Source organism: Echinops telfairi, unplaced genomic scaffold, assembly GCF_000313985.2.
Source record: "Echinops telfairi isolate 266 unplaced genomic scaffold, ASM31398v2 ScPeMD7_655;HRSCAF=1070, whole genome shotgun sequence".
NCBI classification, from domain to species: domain Eukaryota; kingdom Metazoa; phylum Chordata; class Mammalia; order Afrosoricida; family Tenrecidae; genus Echinops; species Echinops telfairi.
Window position 1 is genome coordinate 26,531,609 of NW_022104553.1, and position 15,352 is coordinate 26,546,960.

Consider the following 15,352-nt stretch of genomic DNA (forward strand, 5'->3'; position numbering starts at 1 on the left):
AGCAGCCCCGTGCTTTCCCCAACGTGCCACCAGGTCTCGCTATTCACATATACATTTATATTCCTGGAATCTGAAAGGGCAGAAGCATCAGTGGCTGTTGAGTGAAGGTCACCAGGAGTAGAATGATTTGGGAAAGGATTCCCAGAGCATAAAATTGGTCACTGTCCATTGGGCCTCCACTCTTACTCATTGCAAGAACACATTGTTCTTTTAAACTGGCATTCCAGGATGCACACCTTCCCGAATCGACTGCTGAAGAAAAATGTGAACATAAGCAAAGGTGGTGAAGAAAGCTGATGGTGCCCAGCTACCAAAGATATAGCGTCCGGGGTCTTCAAGGCTTGAAGACATACAAGCGACCATCTAGCTGAGAAGCATCAAAGCCCATATGGAAGAAGCCTGACTGACCACGAGGTGTAGAAAGGATCAGTTATCAGATATCAAAGAACTTAAAATCATATCAGTGGGTGCCCGCTCTACTGAAGACAAACGTGTGCATAAGCAAATGTGGTGAAGAGAGCTAACGGTGTCCGGCTAACAAAAGATATAGCGTCTGGGGTCTTAGAGGCTTGAAGATAAACAAGCGGCCATCCATGAGGTGCAGAAGGGACCAGTTATCAGACATCAAAGGACTAAAAATCAGATCAGTGGGTGCCCACCTTCCTGATACAATCACTGAAAACAAAGGTGTGCATAAGCAAAGGTGGTGAAGAGAGCTGATGGTGCCTGGCTATCAAAAGGTATAGCATCTGGGGTCTTAAAGGCTGGAAGATAAACAAGTGGCCAACTAGCTCAGAAGCAACAAAGCCCATATGGAGGAAGCACACCAGTATGTGTGACCACAAGCTGTTTAAGGGATCGGGTGTCAGGCATCAAGGAACAAGAAATCATGTCATTGTAAAGGTGGGTGAGTGCAGAGTGGAGACTCAGAGTCCAGCAGTTGGCAACAGAACACCCCCCTGCTGAGGGGTTTTGGGTAGGAGACGAGCTAATCAGGGTGCAGGGTAGCAACGATGAAACATATAACTTCCCTCTAGTTCTTTAATGCTTCCTCCCCCGCAATATCATGATCCCAATTCTGCCTTGCAAATTTGGCTAGACTAGAAGATGTACATTGTACAGATAGCAACTTGAAACACAGGGAATCCAGGATAGATGATTTCTTCAGGACCGGTGGTGAGAGGGGCGATGCCTGGAGGGTGAAGGGAATGCGGGGTAGAATGGGGGAACCAATTACAAGAATCTAAGAATAGCTTCCTCCCTGGGGGATGGACAGCAGAGAAGAGGGTGGAGGGAGACGTCAGACAGTGTAACTTAAGACAAAACTATAATATTTTATGAATTATGAAGGATTCAGGAGGGAGGGGGGAGGGGGGGAATTAGCAAAGGATATTGAGGGCTAAAGTAGAGGGCAAATGTTATGACATTGATGAGGGCAACAGGTGTACATATGTGTTTGACTCAATGGATGTATGTATGGACTGTGATAAGCCCTCAATAAAATACTTTTTAAAAAATTGGTCACTGTCACTGAATTCAACATGTGGAAATGCCTGCTGAGGTGGTGAGGTCTTTGTTGTGTATACTCATATTTTGACTGCAACTAAAAAAGATAAAAATTAAAAGGGTGAGAGCAGGCCCAACAGTGGTCCTGGTTGCGCACTGCAGAAGGGCATCCCCTTCACAAGGTGGTCAGTCACGCCTGGGTCATCAGATACTTGGAGCTTCTACACCAGCCTCCTGCAGAGGGTGGTAGAGAGCACGGTCCTAACAAAGGCAGGGCATTGCGCCCGCTTTCCAACAGAGGGCAGTGACGAGTCGGAGGGCCAGGTGCCTCTGGGGAGTCAGGGCCAGGTGCACTCACCTGGGCTGGGTTCTCACAGTCCAACAGTTTCACAGGGAGTTTAGAGTGATTCATGCCCACGTTGTTCACTGAACCAGAGGAAACACATGGTTTGTGTCACTCCAGCAGTCCAGGAAGTGCGGCCGCGAGAGGACCCAGGATCCGGCTGAGCTTGGGGGTGGTTGAGGGCTCGCTTCCCCACTGCCCCCGCCTCGCCCAAACCATAGGACATACCCAGTACTCCAATGTCCAGGCCCTTCAGCCCTTCCTCAATGGCCCCGTAGATCTCCAAGCCCCCGGTGAAGTCAGCCTGGATGACACGTGTGTCGGTACCATGAAGCCGCTCTAGGAAGGGGGAGAGGAGCAAATCAGGCACGAAGCTTGTGTCTGGTCCCACCCTTGCTGCAGCCCTTGACCCTGCTCAGTCCCTGTCCCATTCATTGCCCATGCAGCCCAGATCTGGCCCATCCCCCACTACTGCCCCAATCCCCTTCGCCCTGGGTCTCACCAATCTCCTTTGCCTCCTTCTCCAACTTGTTCGCGTTTCGGCTGATGAGGACGATGTTCAGACCTCTCTTGGCAAACTGCAGGGGATGAGGGAAGGATGTATGCATGCATCGTGTATTTCTCTTTCCAAGGCCATACTTTCCTACGACTGTTCTTTCTGTCCTCCAATCCCTAACTATTACCAATGCATCTTGGGCGCGTGTTTGATCAATTTCAGACGGAAAACGTTCGTCCAAATTAATGCATTTCCTCATCCATAGCTGTAGAGGAAGGAGCCCTGGTGGGGTAGTGGCTGGGAGTTGGGTTGCTAAGTTCAAGGTTGAAACCACCAGCCGGACCGCAGCACACAGACAAGGGTTTCTACTCCTGTGCAGAGCTAGTCGCAGAAACTCACCAGGAGCAGTCCCGTCCTGTCCTATGGGGTTGCGGGGAGTCAACATCCACTGTAAGGCAGTGAGTTTTTGAGAGCTTTAGTGGTTGGTGCATAAATTCGAATAAAGGTTGTGGTGGAGCGGGATTTCATAATCTATTTGGTCTACCCACTGTCTCTATAATTGCCGCCACGGGATTGGTGGGGCCAGGCTATGCCAATAGGATGTGTATACCACGAATAGTGGGGGCTGGTCAATTTCAGGACTGCTCCTCTCTCTATAAGGATGAGCCATTCTTTGAAAGAATAGCAGAGATACCAGAACCTCCAGGACCTTGGAAAAGCACATTGAAGGTCTCTGTCCGAATCCACAGACGCTGCTGAGACCAGATACCCTGGAACCGTGTTGCACAGGCTCAGCGCAGCAAGGAGTCTACGGGCACCTTCTCCTCATGTGCCTGAGACTATGGACTGTGAGACACATTAGTAAGCAAACTGGCTCTCTGGCTCCTGGAGGAAAGGCCAAGGGACCATGTGACTGGGAGACTAAGAACCACAGAGAGACTTGGCTACCATATCAAGAAGAATAGTACAATCAATTATATCAAGAAGAATTGTACAGTCAATAGTATCAAGAAGAATTGTACAATCATTACTTACAATCAAGCTTAAAACATTTTCTTTCTTTTTCTTCATGGTTACGTCGCCTTTAAAATGAGTTGTGTAATCACAATCAGTTCTAGTGTTTCTAAATTCATTGTTTACTCCTGAAATCCTCTCACCCTCCCCATCTCCCACAGTCACCCCGAACTCCCTCAGAAACCCTTGCTTCAGTTAATATGCCTCCACTCCTTCTGTGCTTCACAAACTGGGAAACCCAACAGAAACGTTAGAAAACAAAAATGAAATAAAGAGGTATTAATAAAATCATAATAATATCAAAACAAAAATATAAAGAATAAGGTAAAAAATCCCTCCATCAATATTTTAAAAGCTATGGAGGAAAATTTTGTCATGGAACAAGCAAGAGATAATTGCACCTAGAACAAATTCAGGTTGGGTCAACTGACCTAGTATTTAGTCCAGTCCAGCAAAACCGAGATTACAGTGATCCCTGTCCGAGGGTAAGGCTGTTGGGGACCCTGGCTCGTGGCTGGAGGGGCTCTGCCAGCGGCTTCATCTGACTAGATGCTCTGCAGATGGGTTTTGAACTTGGATTCTTTCGTGACGTACAAGTTCATGTCAAACAAATAGGAGGAATGCAGCATCAGTAATAACCCGAGATGAGCAGGTGACACGGGCTTGCCTGCTGAGAATTAGGAGGACGTGAAACGCGAATGAGGGTGAGGATCGAGGACAGCAGTGTGCAGCGTGAAGTCACAGGGGCAGTGGAAGCACCCGCCCCCAGCAGAGGGGGGCAGAGAGGAGGCTTGCAGGAGCAGGTGGTCCTGAGAGGCAGGTGTGCTGCCTTACAAAGGCTCCCTCTAGTGGGCGTGGCTGCTGGAGCCCAGGAGCTCCCGCCCCTCCCAGCCCTGCGCCAATCACAGCTCACCTGGTGCGCGTAGGCCCTGCCAATGCCATCCGTGGCTCCTGTCACCACTGTGGAGAGAAGGGAGCATGTGTCCCAGGGACACCAGCTTGGGTTGCTCCAACAGCAGGGGGCGGCTCAGCTCACCCCAGAGCTTTCCCTGCCAGCTCCCCACGCCTCCTTATTCCCAGCCTCCTCCGGACCTCAGCCCTTATTTCCCACACACGCCCCTAAACCGAAAATCAAACGCTGTGGAGTCCTAGTGCCACATTGAGTGACAATTTGGACCCTTAACCTGAAGATGGGCACATTAAACCCAGCAGCTGGTCCTCCACGGGAGAATGGTCAGCTTCCAGCCTGGGAAGCCCCACAGAAGTAGCTCTGTTCTGCCCCATAGAGTGACTGTGAGGCAGGAGCGACTCCTGCTGGGGAGTTTCATTTGGACGGATTTGCTGTGGGGTCATTTCCATACAGACTCAGCAATCCCATGGGACACAGGAGAACTGCTCCAAAGGATTTCCATGACTGTGAGCTTGGGCTGCTGTTGCTCTCTGTAAGCCTTGAACTGCTAACCTCAAAGGCGGTGGTTCAAACCCACCAACCTCTCTCCTTGGGAGAGTGTAGGCTCCCTGCTCCTGTGAAGACTTAGTCTCAGAAACCCCACCCACCACGGCGACAAGACACAATCAACTCAGTACCAGTAGGTCTGGCTTGGAGACTGGAAAGCTTTACAGAGTAGGTTGTTAGCAGCAGCAAGGTCAGCAGTTCAAACCCACCAGTTTACTCAGGAGAAGAAAAATGAGGGCTGTAGGAGGGCTCCCCTAAGGATGTCCAGTCTCAGAAACCCTCAGGAGCCAGTCTACGCTGTCCTATAGGGTCATCACCTGGATGGCAGTGGGTGTGTGGGAGTCTGTACAGAAACAGACAGCCACAGCTTTGTTCCCCGGAACAGCGAGTGGGTTAAAACCCACCTTTGTGGGCAGCACAACGCTTGATCCACCACAACACACCTGCTGCTCTCGTCTGTCCAGGTTCAGGTTAGGAGAGAGGGGTTGGTGCCTACGTGCAGAGGGCGGGCCAGGCTTCATTCCTCTTGTTTCATGGCACCTCCTCCACCCTTGCCCCCATTCCAGTTTTCCTATTGACTCATCCCTACCTCCACGCTCCCAGCGCCAAACCCTCACCTACCTGCCCAGGCTCCCTGGGCCCGGATCCAGTGGTCTCCCGGACGAGCCCAGGGCAGTAGGTAGATATAGACCACGCGACCCACTCTCCATGCTGCCCCCAGCAGAAGCCACGCAGCTGTGAGAACACCCAGTGCGCTCAGTGGGTCCCACATCGCAGCTGTTGCCACCAGAGCCGGAATCTAACAGGAAGTCTTTCCTACAGGGCCAGATTATATTAGGGCAGTGACTTCCTTAGGGCGTAGTTTGCTATCAGCTCTAGGTAGTCCGCCTACATGAACGCCTCATGCTTTCTACAACTTCACCCTGCCCAGCTCCCGTCCTGCTGTCACTAAACCCTGAGGGAGCTAAGCCACAGCACCAGGGCTCAGGGCAAGGTCCAGAGGGGTCACTCTGCAAGGCCCCCCTTATCGGGGTCACTGTACTCAACCTTGCTCCCCACGGGGCGGATTTGATAGGACCTATCACACAAGGTTGGGAAAAGCAGTATTCCAGGAATTGGCAGAACCTTTGAAATGTGGAACAGGCGCATGCCACTCTAAAATCCCAGTTATTAAACAGAAGGGGGGAGACAAAGGGCGATTCTGTACATGCCAAGCTTCGTTTAAACTTTATGAACTCAAAAAACATTCTTTCCCCAAAGCTTCTAACATTAGGAGGGATAAGCACCTGTCTGTCCTTCAGGAGAAAGTGGATCCAGAGAAGCCCTGGTAGAAAGACAACAAGGGTGTCTGGGATCTGGGTTTGCTAGCCGCCTTGGGAGGGGCTCTCCGCCCTGTGTCTTCTCAGGTGAGGGATTGAGGGATAGAGTACGTGGATCCCCCCTGGCAGCAAGTCCAGCCAGGCCTGGGGAGGAAGGACCAGGTGTCCGTGTGTCAGGGAGGAGGAGCAGGCAGCCCTGGTGCTGAAGTTCTGGAACCATGAAGGCGGCCTCGCGGATTCGTGAGAGCGGCAATGGTTGCCTTCCCGGTTCTCATCATCACGCCGACCAGTGCTGAGGTTGCCAGAGAGACACTGTGGGCGCTATCGTAACGGGGCCTTTGTAGACAAAGATGGTTGGACCGAGACAACCGGCTGCTCACTCACTGGAAGATCAGAGATGGACTTTCAATGTCATGTGTTGCTAAACATTGCAGGTTTTATGTAACCCCTTATTCATGCCATGTAACCTTACAGGAGTGGGCTTTTCATGAGAAACCATTGGCAGGGACTTAAGGGGACCATCGCACTAGATGGCAATCAGCTAAAAGGGACATTTTCAATCAATGTCTTCCGCATAGTTAAAGTTAGGGAAATATCCCATCAGATATCAGACAGCTCAAAACAGAGATTTTCAGTATATTTAGATTTTCAATCATCCGCTTGTGTTGGCACAATTAAATAATTGGTGGATATGCTGGGGCCTGAAGTGGGGTGGGGCAGAGGGCTTAGCTCCCGGGTCCTGGATTCAAAGTATTTCTCATAGCCTAAGTTCGGGTACAGCCATATCAATATTTTCGTGGTGACAGTCAAAAGGCTTCTGCCATTTAGAAAGTGTCAATGTCGCCTCAGTGTCCCTTCGGGATTAAACAATAGAAACAAAAGGGGGAAGTGTGGGCAACAGGACTGGGAGGGAAGAGAGTGTCTGTGGACAAATTCTCTCCTCTCCTATGTTAAGGAGTCTGGGAGACCGGGCCTCCCGTGGAGCGAGAGCTTCACATTCACAGGTTGGAGATGCGTTTCAGTCACCTTCTCCCAAGTCAAAGTGATTCCCCAGGGTGTCCCCCCAGAATAATGCCAGTTTTAAGGTGCTGCTTGCAAGCACATGGCTGCTACTATATGCACTTGAAGGTCAACTGCTTGAAGGCTCTTTGCTGATGGTTGTCAGCCCTCAAACACAGTCAGACCATCTAATCCTAAGTGGTCCTACTCCCTTCTGATCGGGATCCTCGAGTGTTTCCCTGAAGAAGAGCTCAGTGGAACTAAAGGCTGCCAACTCAGAGATGACCAAAGTCCGGCCACCATCTGAAGTCTGGACCCTGCCCATCTTGTTACATACGTGCCTTCCTGTCACGTGTGTGTGTCCCTGGTACCTCCCCTTCCTATTGCATGTACACCCTAGCTCGTCCCTCTCATGTTTCATGTATGCCTCTAATACTACCCCTTCCTGTTATGTATGAACTTACTGTGACTTGCATGCCCCAGATTCTATAAGGTCGTAAGAGAATACACTACCGCCTCATTCTGGTTCCCGGCTCCTTTGGAAGAGGTGAGCCCTGGCGTGCTTGGTCTTGTCTGATGTCTCTTTAATGTACCCTTCGACTGTGCAAGCACCCCCTTGAACTGATTCAGCTGTGAAAGGAATTCCCCCACCTCATTATCCCTCCTTGTGTGTCTCTTTAATTACACAGGAATTTCTGATCCCTTTGGAGTTTTAAGTTGGCGTACGGGGTGAGGAATGGTTTTTCCGCAAGCAGCATAGAGTGCCTACGTCTGACCTCTCTCTTCCTTATTGCCATAGGCAGAGGTCAGACATGCCCCCACCTCCCACCTCCTTCTATACCCGTGTGAAAATTCATTGAAATGGCCACACACACCCCACAGACATGTTTAGTCGGGAAGTTGGCAGGTGACCACAGGTCAGGAGTAGTGGACAGTAAGGACAGTCATTGGCCATTGGGAAACGCCTTTCCTAAGTCAACTGCCAAGTCACTTTCTGGTTTGTGGCTCCTCAGCCACATGGTCCTTTTACCTGTGACCAAGTGGGACAGAAACCAGGCCACTGTTGCACCGCTCAGTCTCATCGTCTTGGCCTTGCTTCTCTCCTCTGTCCCCTTGCCTCCGCCTCGTGTGCCTCTGTTCTCGGCCTCTGACACTTCAGACAGAGATCTTGACCCAGTTGTTCATCCAACGGACCTGGGGTTTCTCTCTGTGCCTGAGATGGCTCTTACCCACAGAGCACTGGCTTTGATGGAGGATCATTTTATCTTTCAGCAGACAGCATACCCAAGGAAACAAAGCGTGTGAAATGGTTCACAGCCTCTTCTATGGTCAAGTCCAAAGCCCATCTTAATCCTGACAAGTAACATAGGAGACAGCTCTCGCTCAAATGGGATTATAACCACATGTGTAGAGTCCAGAATTATAATCTATCGCATAAGGAATTGCGGGTATAATGGCCATATGAATGGATTGCATCCTTAGTTTCAATTTTATCCTGCTGGGCATTTTTATTTTAAAATTGTTTTTATCAAGAAATAACTCGCAAAAAAAAAAGAAATAACTCGCAGGCTCTACAGTTACCCTTTGCAGGGGTACACACCAGTGGCTTTTTATTATGATCATAAAGTTGTGTGTATAAATAGATACAGTGACATACATCCCCCTCCTCCAAAGAGCTATGTCCTTGTTTTGGCATCACGGGTTAGAAACTCCCGTTGTTCCCTGCAAAGGTCTAAACGTCAATTCCTGGCATCCAGTTCTGCTGCACTGGCCGGTCTGCACATTGATTCCAAAATCCACAGTCCTGGCCCAGGATATTGAAAACAAGAGCGAGTAGACCAGCCCCCATGCCTACGTCACCCCTTGCCCTATGGTTTTTCCTTGGAAGATGCCAGAAGTTTCCCAAGGTTGATCCCCCAGCGTCTGAAAATACCCCAGGAGGGCAGGAGACCTATCAGGAAGCTCTAGGAAGGAGAAGGGACAGGGGTCAGTACCTGCCTCTCTCTTGGGTCTCTCAGCCCACCCCCTCTCTACCCAGCCCAGGGCGGGGACTTGTTCTGCTGGCACCCCCCTAGGACAGAGGACTTAGTGCCCCAGCCCTGCAGCCCTGGACGCACCTGCACCTCGTGGCTGAGGCGCCCAGAGGCGTGCGAGGAGAGGCCGAGGGTGTGCACCGCCTGCTCAGCCCAGTCTTGGGGATCTTTCACCAGCAATCCGGGTTTGGGGTGATCAGTCAGTTTTGTGGAGACCACTCCTGGGCTCACTGTCTGCACAAAGGGGGAGGCGTCAAGAAAAGCCCCATCCCCTCCCCTCCCCTGCTGAGCCCCGCCCCACTGGAAGCATCTCCCCCACTGGCTGCCCTCCAACCAGGGTCTCTGAACTTCCCCTGAGGCCCCACCCCTGCCTGAGACCACGCCCTCCAACTCCCCGCCCACCAGAGGCCCCGCCCACACACGCAGCAGAGAATCTTTGCCCAAAGGCCTGCGGAGGAGGAAGACAGAGGGAGGGTCCCAGAACGTAAAGTCCCCTTCTCCCCCCCCCCTCTCCAACCCTTGATAATTTATAACATGATATTTTGTCATGTCTTAGCCATAACAGCACCTCCACCTTACTTTATCCCTTTTCAGAACACTCAGAAGGTCAGGAAGCCCCAGGGTCCTGGCCACCCTGTCACAGGGACACCAGAATGTCTGCAGGTGGCGACCCCTCCCCTGCTCCCACAGGCCCACGCCCTTCCCAGCCACACCTGTCTCGTGTCTCTTCAACCCCCGGCCTCAGTCCACTCTCCAGGGGCTCCCTGGATCCACTCTGTCCTTCTCTATTTATAGACTTTCATTTGTTTTGTCATTGGGTTTTTATTGTTCTTGTTTCTTTTCTTTTGTTGTCTGTTTTTGTTCTGTCTTGGTTTTGTGCTTATTATTGTCTCTGCATGTCTATCTAGATAAACAACCCTGAGAAGAAAACTTCTGGAACAATCGTTCCAGGGGGACACAGGAGAGTGGGAAGCAGAGGGGGAAATGAAGGGGGTTGCCGACGAACCCAGGAACAAGGGAACAGTAAGTGATCTAAAATCAATGTCAACCAGGATGTGGGATGCCTGGGAGGGCTTGATCAAAGGCAATGTAATCGAGAGGAATTACTGAAACCCAAATGAAGGTAGAACATGATGGTGGGGCAAGAGGAAAGTAAAAGAAAATAGAGGAAAGAACTAGGAGGAAAATGGGAATTTTAGAGGTCTAAATACAGGCATGTACATAATATGTAAATATATCTATATATAACAATGGGGAAATTGATATGCACATATATTTATATATTAAGTCTTATGGTAGCAGACAAACATTGGGCCTTTACTCAAGTGTTCCCTCAATGCAAGAACACTTTGTTCTTATGACCTGGCATTCCTTGATGCTCACTTTCCTGACAAGACCGCTGAAGACAAAATGGGTGCATAAGCAAATGTGGTAAAGTAAGCTGATGGTGCCCGGCTATCCAAAGAGATTGTGTCTGGGGTCTTAAAGGCTTGATGATAAACAAGCGATAACTAGCTGAGAAGCAACAAAGTCCACATGGAAAAAGCACACCAGCCTGTGTGATCATGAGGTATCAATAGGATCAGGTATCAGGCATCAAAAACCCAGAACAAAAAGTTATATCATTGTGATTGAGGGGGAGTGCGGCGTGGAGACCGAACTCCCATCTGTAGGCAATTGGACATCCCCTTACAGAAGGGTCACAAAGAAGAGACAAGCCAGTCAGGGCACAGTATAGCACTGATGAAACATACAATTTTCTTCTAGTTCTTTAATGCTTCCCACACACACACACTATTATGACCCTAATTATACCTGACAAATCCGGCTAGACCAGAGCATGTACACTGATACAGATAAGAGCTAGAAACACAGGGAATCCAGGACAGATAACGCCCTCAGGACCAATCATGAGAGTAGGGATACCACGAGGGGAAGGGGAAAGTGGGAGGAGAAAGGGGGAACTGATCACAATGACCTACATATAACCTCCTCCCAGGGCAAGGGATCACAGGAAAGTGGGTGAATGGTGACATTGGTTAGTGTAAGACATGAAAAAAAAAACTTTATAAATTATCAAGGGTTCATGAGGGAGTGACAGAGCATGAGGGAGGGAGGGAGCAGAAAAAAAGAGGAGCCAAGGGCTCATGTAGAAAGCAAATGTTTTTAAAATGATGATGGCAACAAAGCACAAATGTGCTTGACACAATGTATGGATGCATGGATTGTGATAAGAGCTGTAAAGCTCCCAATACAATGATTTTTTTAAAAGAAGAGTTAAGCTGCTAACAGCAGTCAGCAGTTTGGAATCCCTCCATAGGAGAAAGATGAGGCTTTCTGCTCCTGTAAAGACCGACAGCCTCAGAAACCCACCGCTGCAATTTTATTCTGTTCTGTTTATTTTATTCTAGAGTCCCTGTGAGTTGGAATCGACTCAGAGCCTAAACAACAACAACAACAGCAACAGCAACAACAAACAATTCGCTGTCATCAAGTCCATGACATCTCTTCATGACCCCCTGGGACAGTGGTTCTCAACCTTTCTAATGTCACGACCCGTTAGTACAGTTCCTCATGTTTGGTGAGATTCCCCCCTCCAACCATAAAATTATTTTCGTTGCTACTTCATCACGTTAATTTTGCTACGCTTATTAATCGGACGACCACTGTGAAACGGTCGTTCGAACGCCAAAGGGGTCACGACCCACAGGTTGAGAACCGCTGCTATGGAACAAGGTAGAACTGCCCCTGTGGGTTTCTGAGACTGTAACTCTTTGCAAGAGTTTAAAGCTCAGTGTTTCTCCCTCAGAGCAGCTAATGGTGAGAAAAGTTGGAACGTGTACTTAGAACCCCAATGCACAACTCTTACACCAGGGGGCTTCTTGGATTCCATTCCAGTGAGTTTTAACGTCTTAAAAGTAGCGCTTCCTTGAATTAAAAAAAAAAAAGGTAATACTATGTTTTATCGAATACTCATATAATTCTAATGGAATCCCATTTCTTTAGGGGCAAGTGTACTTGGCATATTAGGTTTGCATTGTTGACAGTTCCCAGGCAAATCGTTCCGTGACAACGGCTCCTGTTTTCACAATGTGTGAACCACAGTCTCTCCCTGTGCCTGTTGGTCCAAGTGACAGGACTCTAGGTTTGCTGACGCTTGAACCAGTCTCTTCTCTTTTAGAGGAATTGTGGACCTTTGGCTCCTACTTCCTAAAGTGTAAATAGAGCAACTCCCCAGGCTAAATCTGTTTCATTGTAAGATACTCACACTGCTGGGAAATGAATATGTTGCAAGAGACTCTTTGTAAGACTATTGGTGGGTGTTGTGTGCCCAGAGTGGAATCGTGTCACATGGTTCTAAAAAATGTTTTCGTGTGACTTGGGGGGAAGTTGACAGAGTACATGAGTTTTCCATTCACCAGCACCCTTCCACTTGCTCCCTGTGTTTCCCTGTTTCCATCTGTCCTTCTTTCCTGTGTCTTCTTCCTGCAGAGTTTCAACTCTGAGCAAATGGTGACCTTTGACTTCATTGGGAGTCCATGTCCCTCTGGTGTTGCTGTCCATCTTATGGGCCTGTCGTCTATTGTTTGTCTGCAAGTTGCACCAGAGTTGGCTTAATGGGTTAAAACAAAGGTTATAGTGTCAGGGTTTCACTGGTCTCTGTCAGACCAGTAAACCTGATCTTTTACGTTTTTTTGTTATTTTGAGTTGTAGTCCACTGTTTTCTTCCACTCTACTCAGGACTTCCCATCTGGATCCTTTCAGGGGCTGGACACCATCTACTTCCTTTGCTTCAGTGTCATGGGGGCTGAGTCTTTCATTAGTCCTTTGAACTACTAGTTTCCACGGATCTTTGGTTCTCCCTCACTCATTTTCAATGGATAGGAAGAGACCCATACTTGAAACTTAAGGGTGTTAATTTTGATGGCAGTGTTGCACATCCTGGTGTTGCAATTGGGAATTGTTGAGCAGCTAACCTCAAGGTTGGTGATTCAAATCCATCAGCTGCTCTGAGGAAGAATGCTGAGGCTGTCTGTTGCCAGTAAAATTGAAGCCTTCGAAACCCTCTGTGGGCTACCTATGAGTTGACATAGACTCAGTTTCAGTAGGGTGGTTGTTTTCAGTTATGTGAGTGTTTATAAACACTGAGCCAAAGAAAATGGAGTTACCTAGAAAATAATGATTCCAAATAGAGGTATAAATCCACACGCCCCAAATGGCACTCACTGACCTTCCCTGCAGGTAATTCAAGCCAGTGTCTCTGGGTCAGCTCACACTCACACTCATGCCAACAAGTCTATTCCAAGTCATAGAAACCCTAAGCAATAGAATAAATCTTTTTTAAAATTAAAATTTAACATACTGTTTTAGTGCAGTGTAAGACACATATCATACAATTCAATAGGTCAGAGATTGGGAATCTTTACAGGAGCACACAGCCTCATTTTCCACCAGTGGAGCTGATAGTGGGTTTGAACCACTGACCTTACCCTTAGCCTTCCAACGATTACCTCACAGTGTCACTATGCGTCCATGTTCATATGAATGTTTACATTCATAGAGCGGAATATAAAAGGGCAGAATCGTTAGTGGGCAATGAGTTGATGTGAATAGTGATAGAATAATTTGCAAAGGATTCCCACAACACGAGCATGTGATCAACGTCACTGAGTTAGAAGTGTTTAAGTGGTGAAGGTGTTGTGGTGCACACAAGTATTTTCACTGCAATTAAGAAGATAAAAATCACTCACTCTCATTCACTCTCTCACTCACTCTCTCACTCTCACTCTCTCACACTCACTCTCTCACTCACTCTCATTCACTCTCTCACTCACTCCCATTCACTGGCTCACTGACTCACTCTCACTCATTCATTCACTCACTTACTCTCACTCACTCATCCACTCTCGTTCAATGACTCACTCTCACTCACTCACTCACTCATTCACTCATTCACTCTTTCACTCATTCACTCTCACTCACTCTCGTTCACTGACTCACTCACTCACTCTCCCACTCTCTCACTCACTCTCACTCAATCTCTCACCCACTCTTACTCTCTCACTCACTCTCTCATCCACTCACTCACTCTAACTCACTCTCTTCCTCACACTCTCACTCACTCACTCTCACTCACTCACTCTCATTCACTGGCTCACTGACTCACTCTCACTCATCCACTCTCTCACTCACTCACTCTCAATCACTCATTCTCATTCACTGACTCACTGACTCACTCTCACTCATTCACTCCCTCACTCTCTCATCCACTCACTCACTCTCTTCCTCACTCTCTCACTCACTCACTCCCACTCACTCACTCTCATTCTCTGACTCACTCTCACTCATTCACTCACTCACTCACTCTCTCACTCACTCACTCAAAAAAAAAAAAGAGGAAGAAGATAAAAATGGGAATGGCAGAACCAGACCCAAACTGAACAGTGATGTGAGTTGTGCACTGCCAAACCACTTCCCCCTCAGAGGGCCCTCAGTCATACCTCCAGCATCATAGACATGGAGCTTCTACAACCGCCTTCCTGCAGCCAGCGGTAGAGAGCACCCCTTCTAACAAAGAGTGGGGATTGCCCAGGATTTCCAACAGAGGGCAGGACCTGGAGGACCAAGTGCCCCTGGGGAGCCAGGGCCAGGTGTCACTCACCTGGGCTGGGTTCTCACAGTCCAGCAGTTTCCCAGGTCCTTTAGAGTAAATCATGCCCACGTTGTTCACTGAACCAGAGGAAACCCATGGTTTGTCACTATAGCAGTCCAGGAAGTGTGGCTCCGAGAAAACCCAGGATCTGGCTGAGCCTGGGGGTGGTTGAGGGCTGGCTTCCCCTCTGCCCCCGCCTCACCCAAGTCATAGGACATACCCAGTACTCCAATCTCCAGGCCCTTCAGCCCTTCCTCAATGGCCCTGTAGATCTCCAAGCCCCCTGTGAAGTCAGCCTGGATGACACGTGTGTCGGTACCATGAAGCCGCTCTAGGAAGGGGGAGGGAGCAAATCAGAACATTCGCTCATGTCCGGTCCCATGCTTGCTGCAGCCCTGACCCTATCCAGCCCGTGTCCCCATCCATTGTCTGTACAGGGCTCCACCCCAGACCCATTCCAGCCCTGTTCTGGCCCAGCCCCACTGCTGCTCCAGCCCCCTGACCCCTGGGTCTCACCAATCTCCTTAGCCTCC

At 49.1% G+C, this 15,352-nt stretch overlaps 1 protein-coding gene and 1 long non-coding RNA gene across 2 annotated transcripts in view; both read right to left on the reverse strand.

Annotated features, from left to right (window-relative positions):
• LOC101646497 (very-long-chain 3-oxoacyl-CoA reductase-like) overlaps nt 1–5,729 on the reverse strand; it is an 11,740-nt gene extending 6,011 nt beyond the window's left edge. Inside the window, exons 1-5 of the mRNA XM_045292676.1 lie at nt 5,437–5,729; nt 4,273–4,319; nt 2,352–2,427; nt 2,078–2,188; nt 1,865–1,932 (exon numbers count right to left, since the gene is read on the reverse strand). Of these exons, the coding sequence (XP_045148611.1) occupies nt 1,865–1,932; nt 2,078–2,188; nt 2,352–2,427; nt 4,273–4,319; nt 5,437–5,587 (453 nt within the window). The 5' untranslated portion in view covers nt 5,588–5,729. The remainder of the gene's footprint in view (nt 1–1,864; nt 1,933–2,077; nt 2,189–2,351; nt 2,428–4,272; nt 4,320–5,436) is intronic.
• Nucleotides 5,730–8,687: 2,958 nt separating this feature from the next.
• On the reverse strand, nt 8,688–9,368 carry LOC123521917. Its single transcript, XR_006680269.1, has 2 exons — nt 9,251–9,368; nt 8,688–9,097 (listed from the first exon to the last, which is right to left on the reverse strand). It is a non-coding gene; the product is annotated as an uncharacterized LOC123521917 (long non-coding RNA).
• Between the last annotated feature and the right edge of the window lie 5,984 nt (nt 9,369–15,352).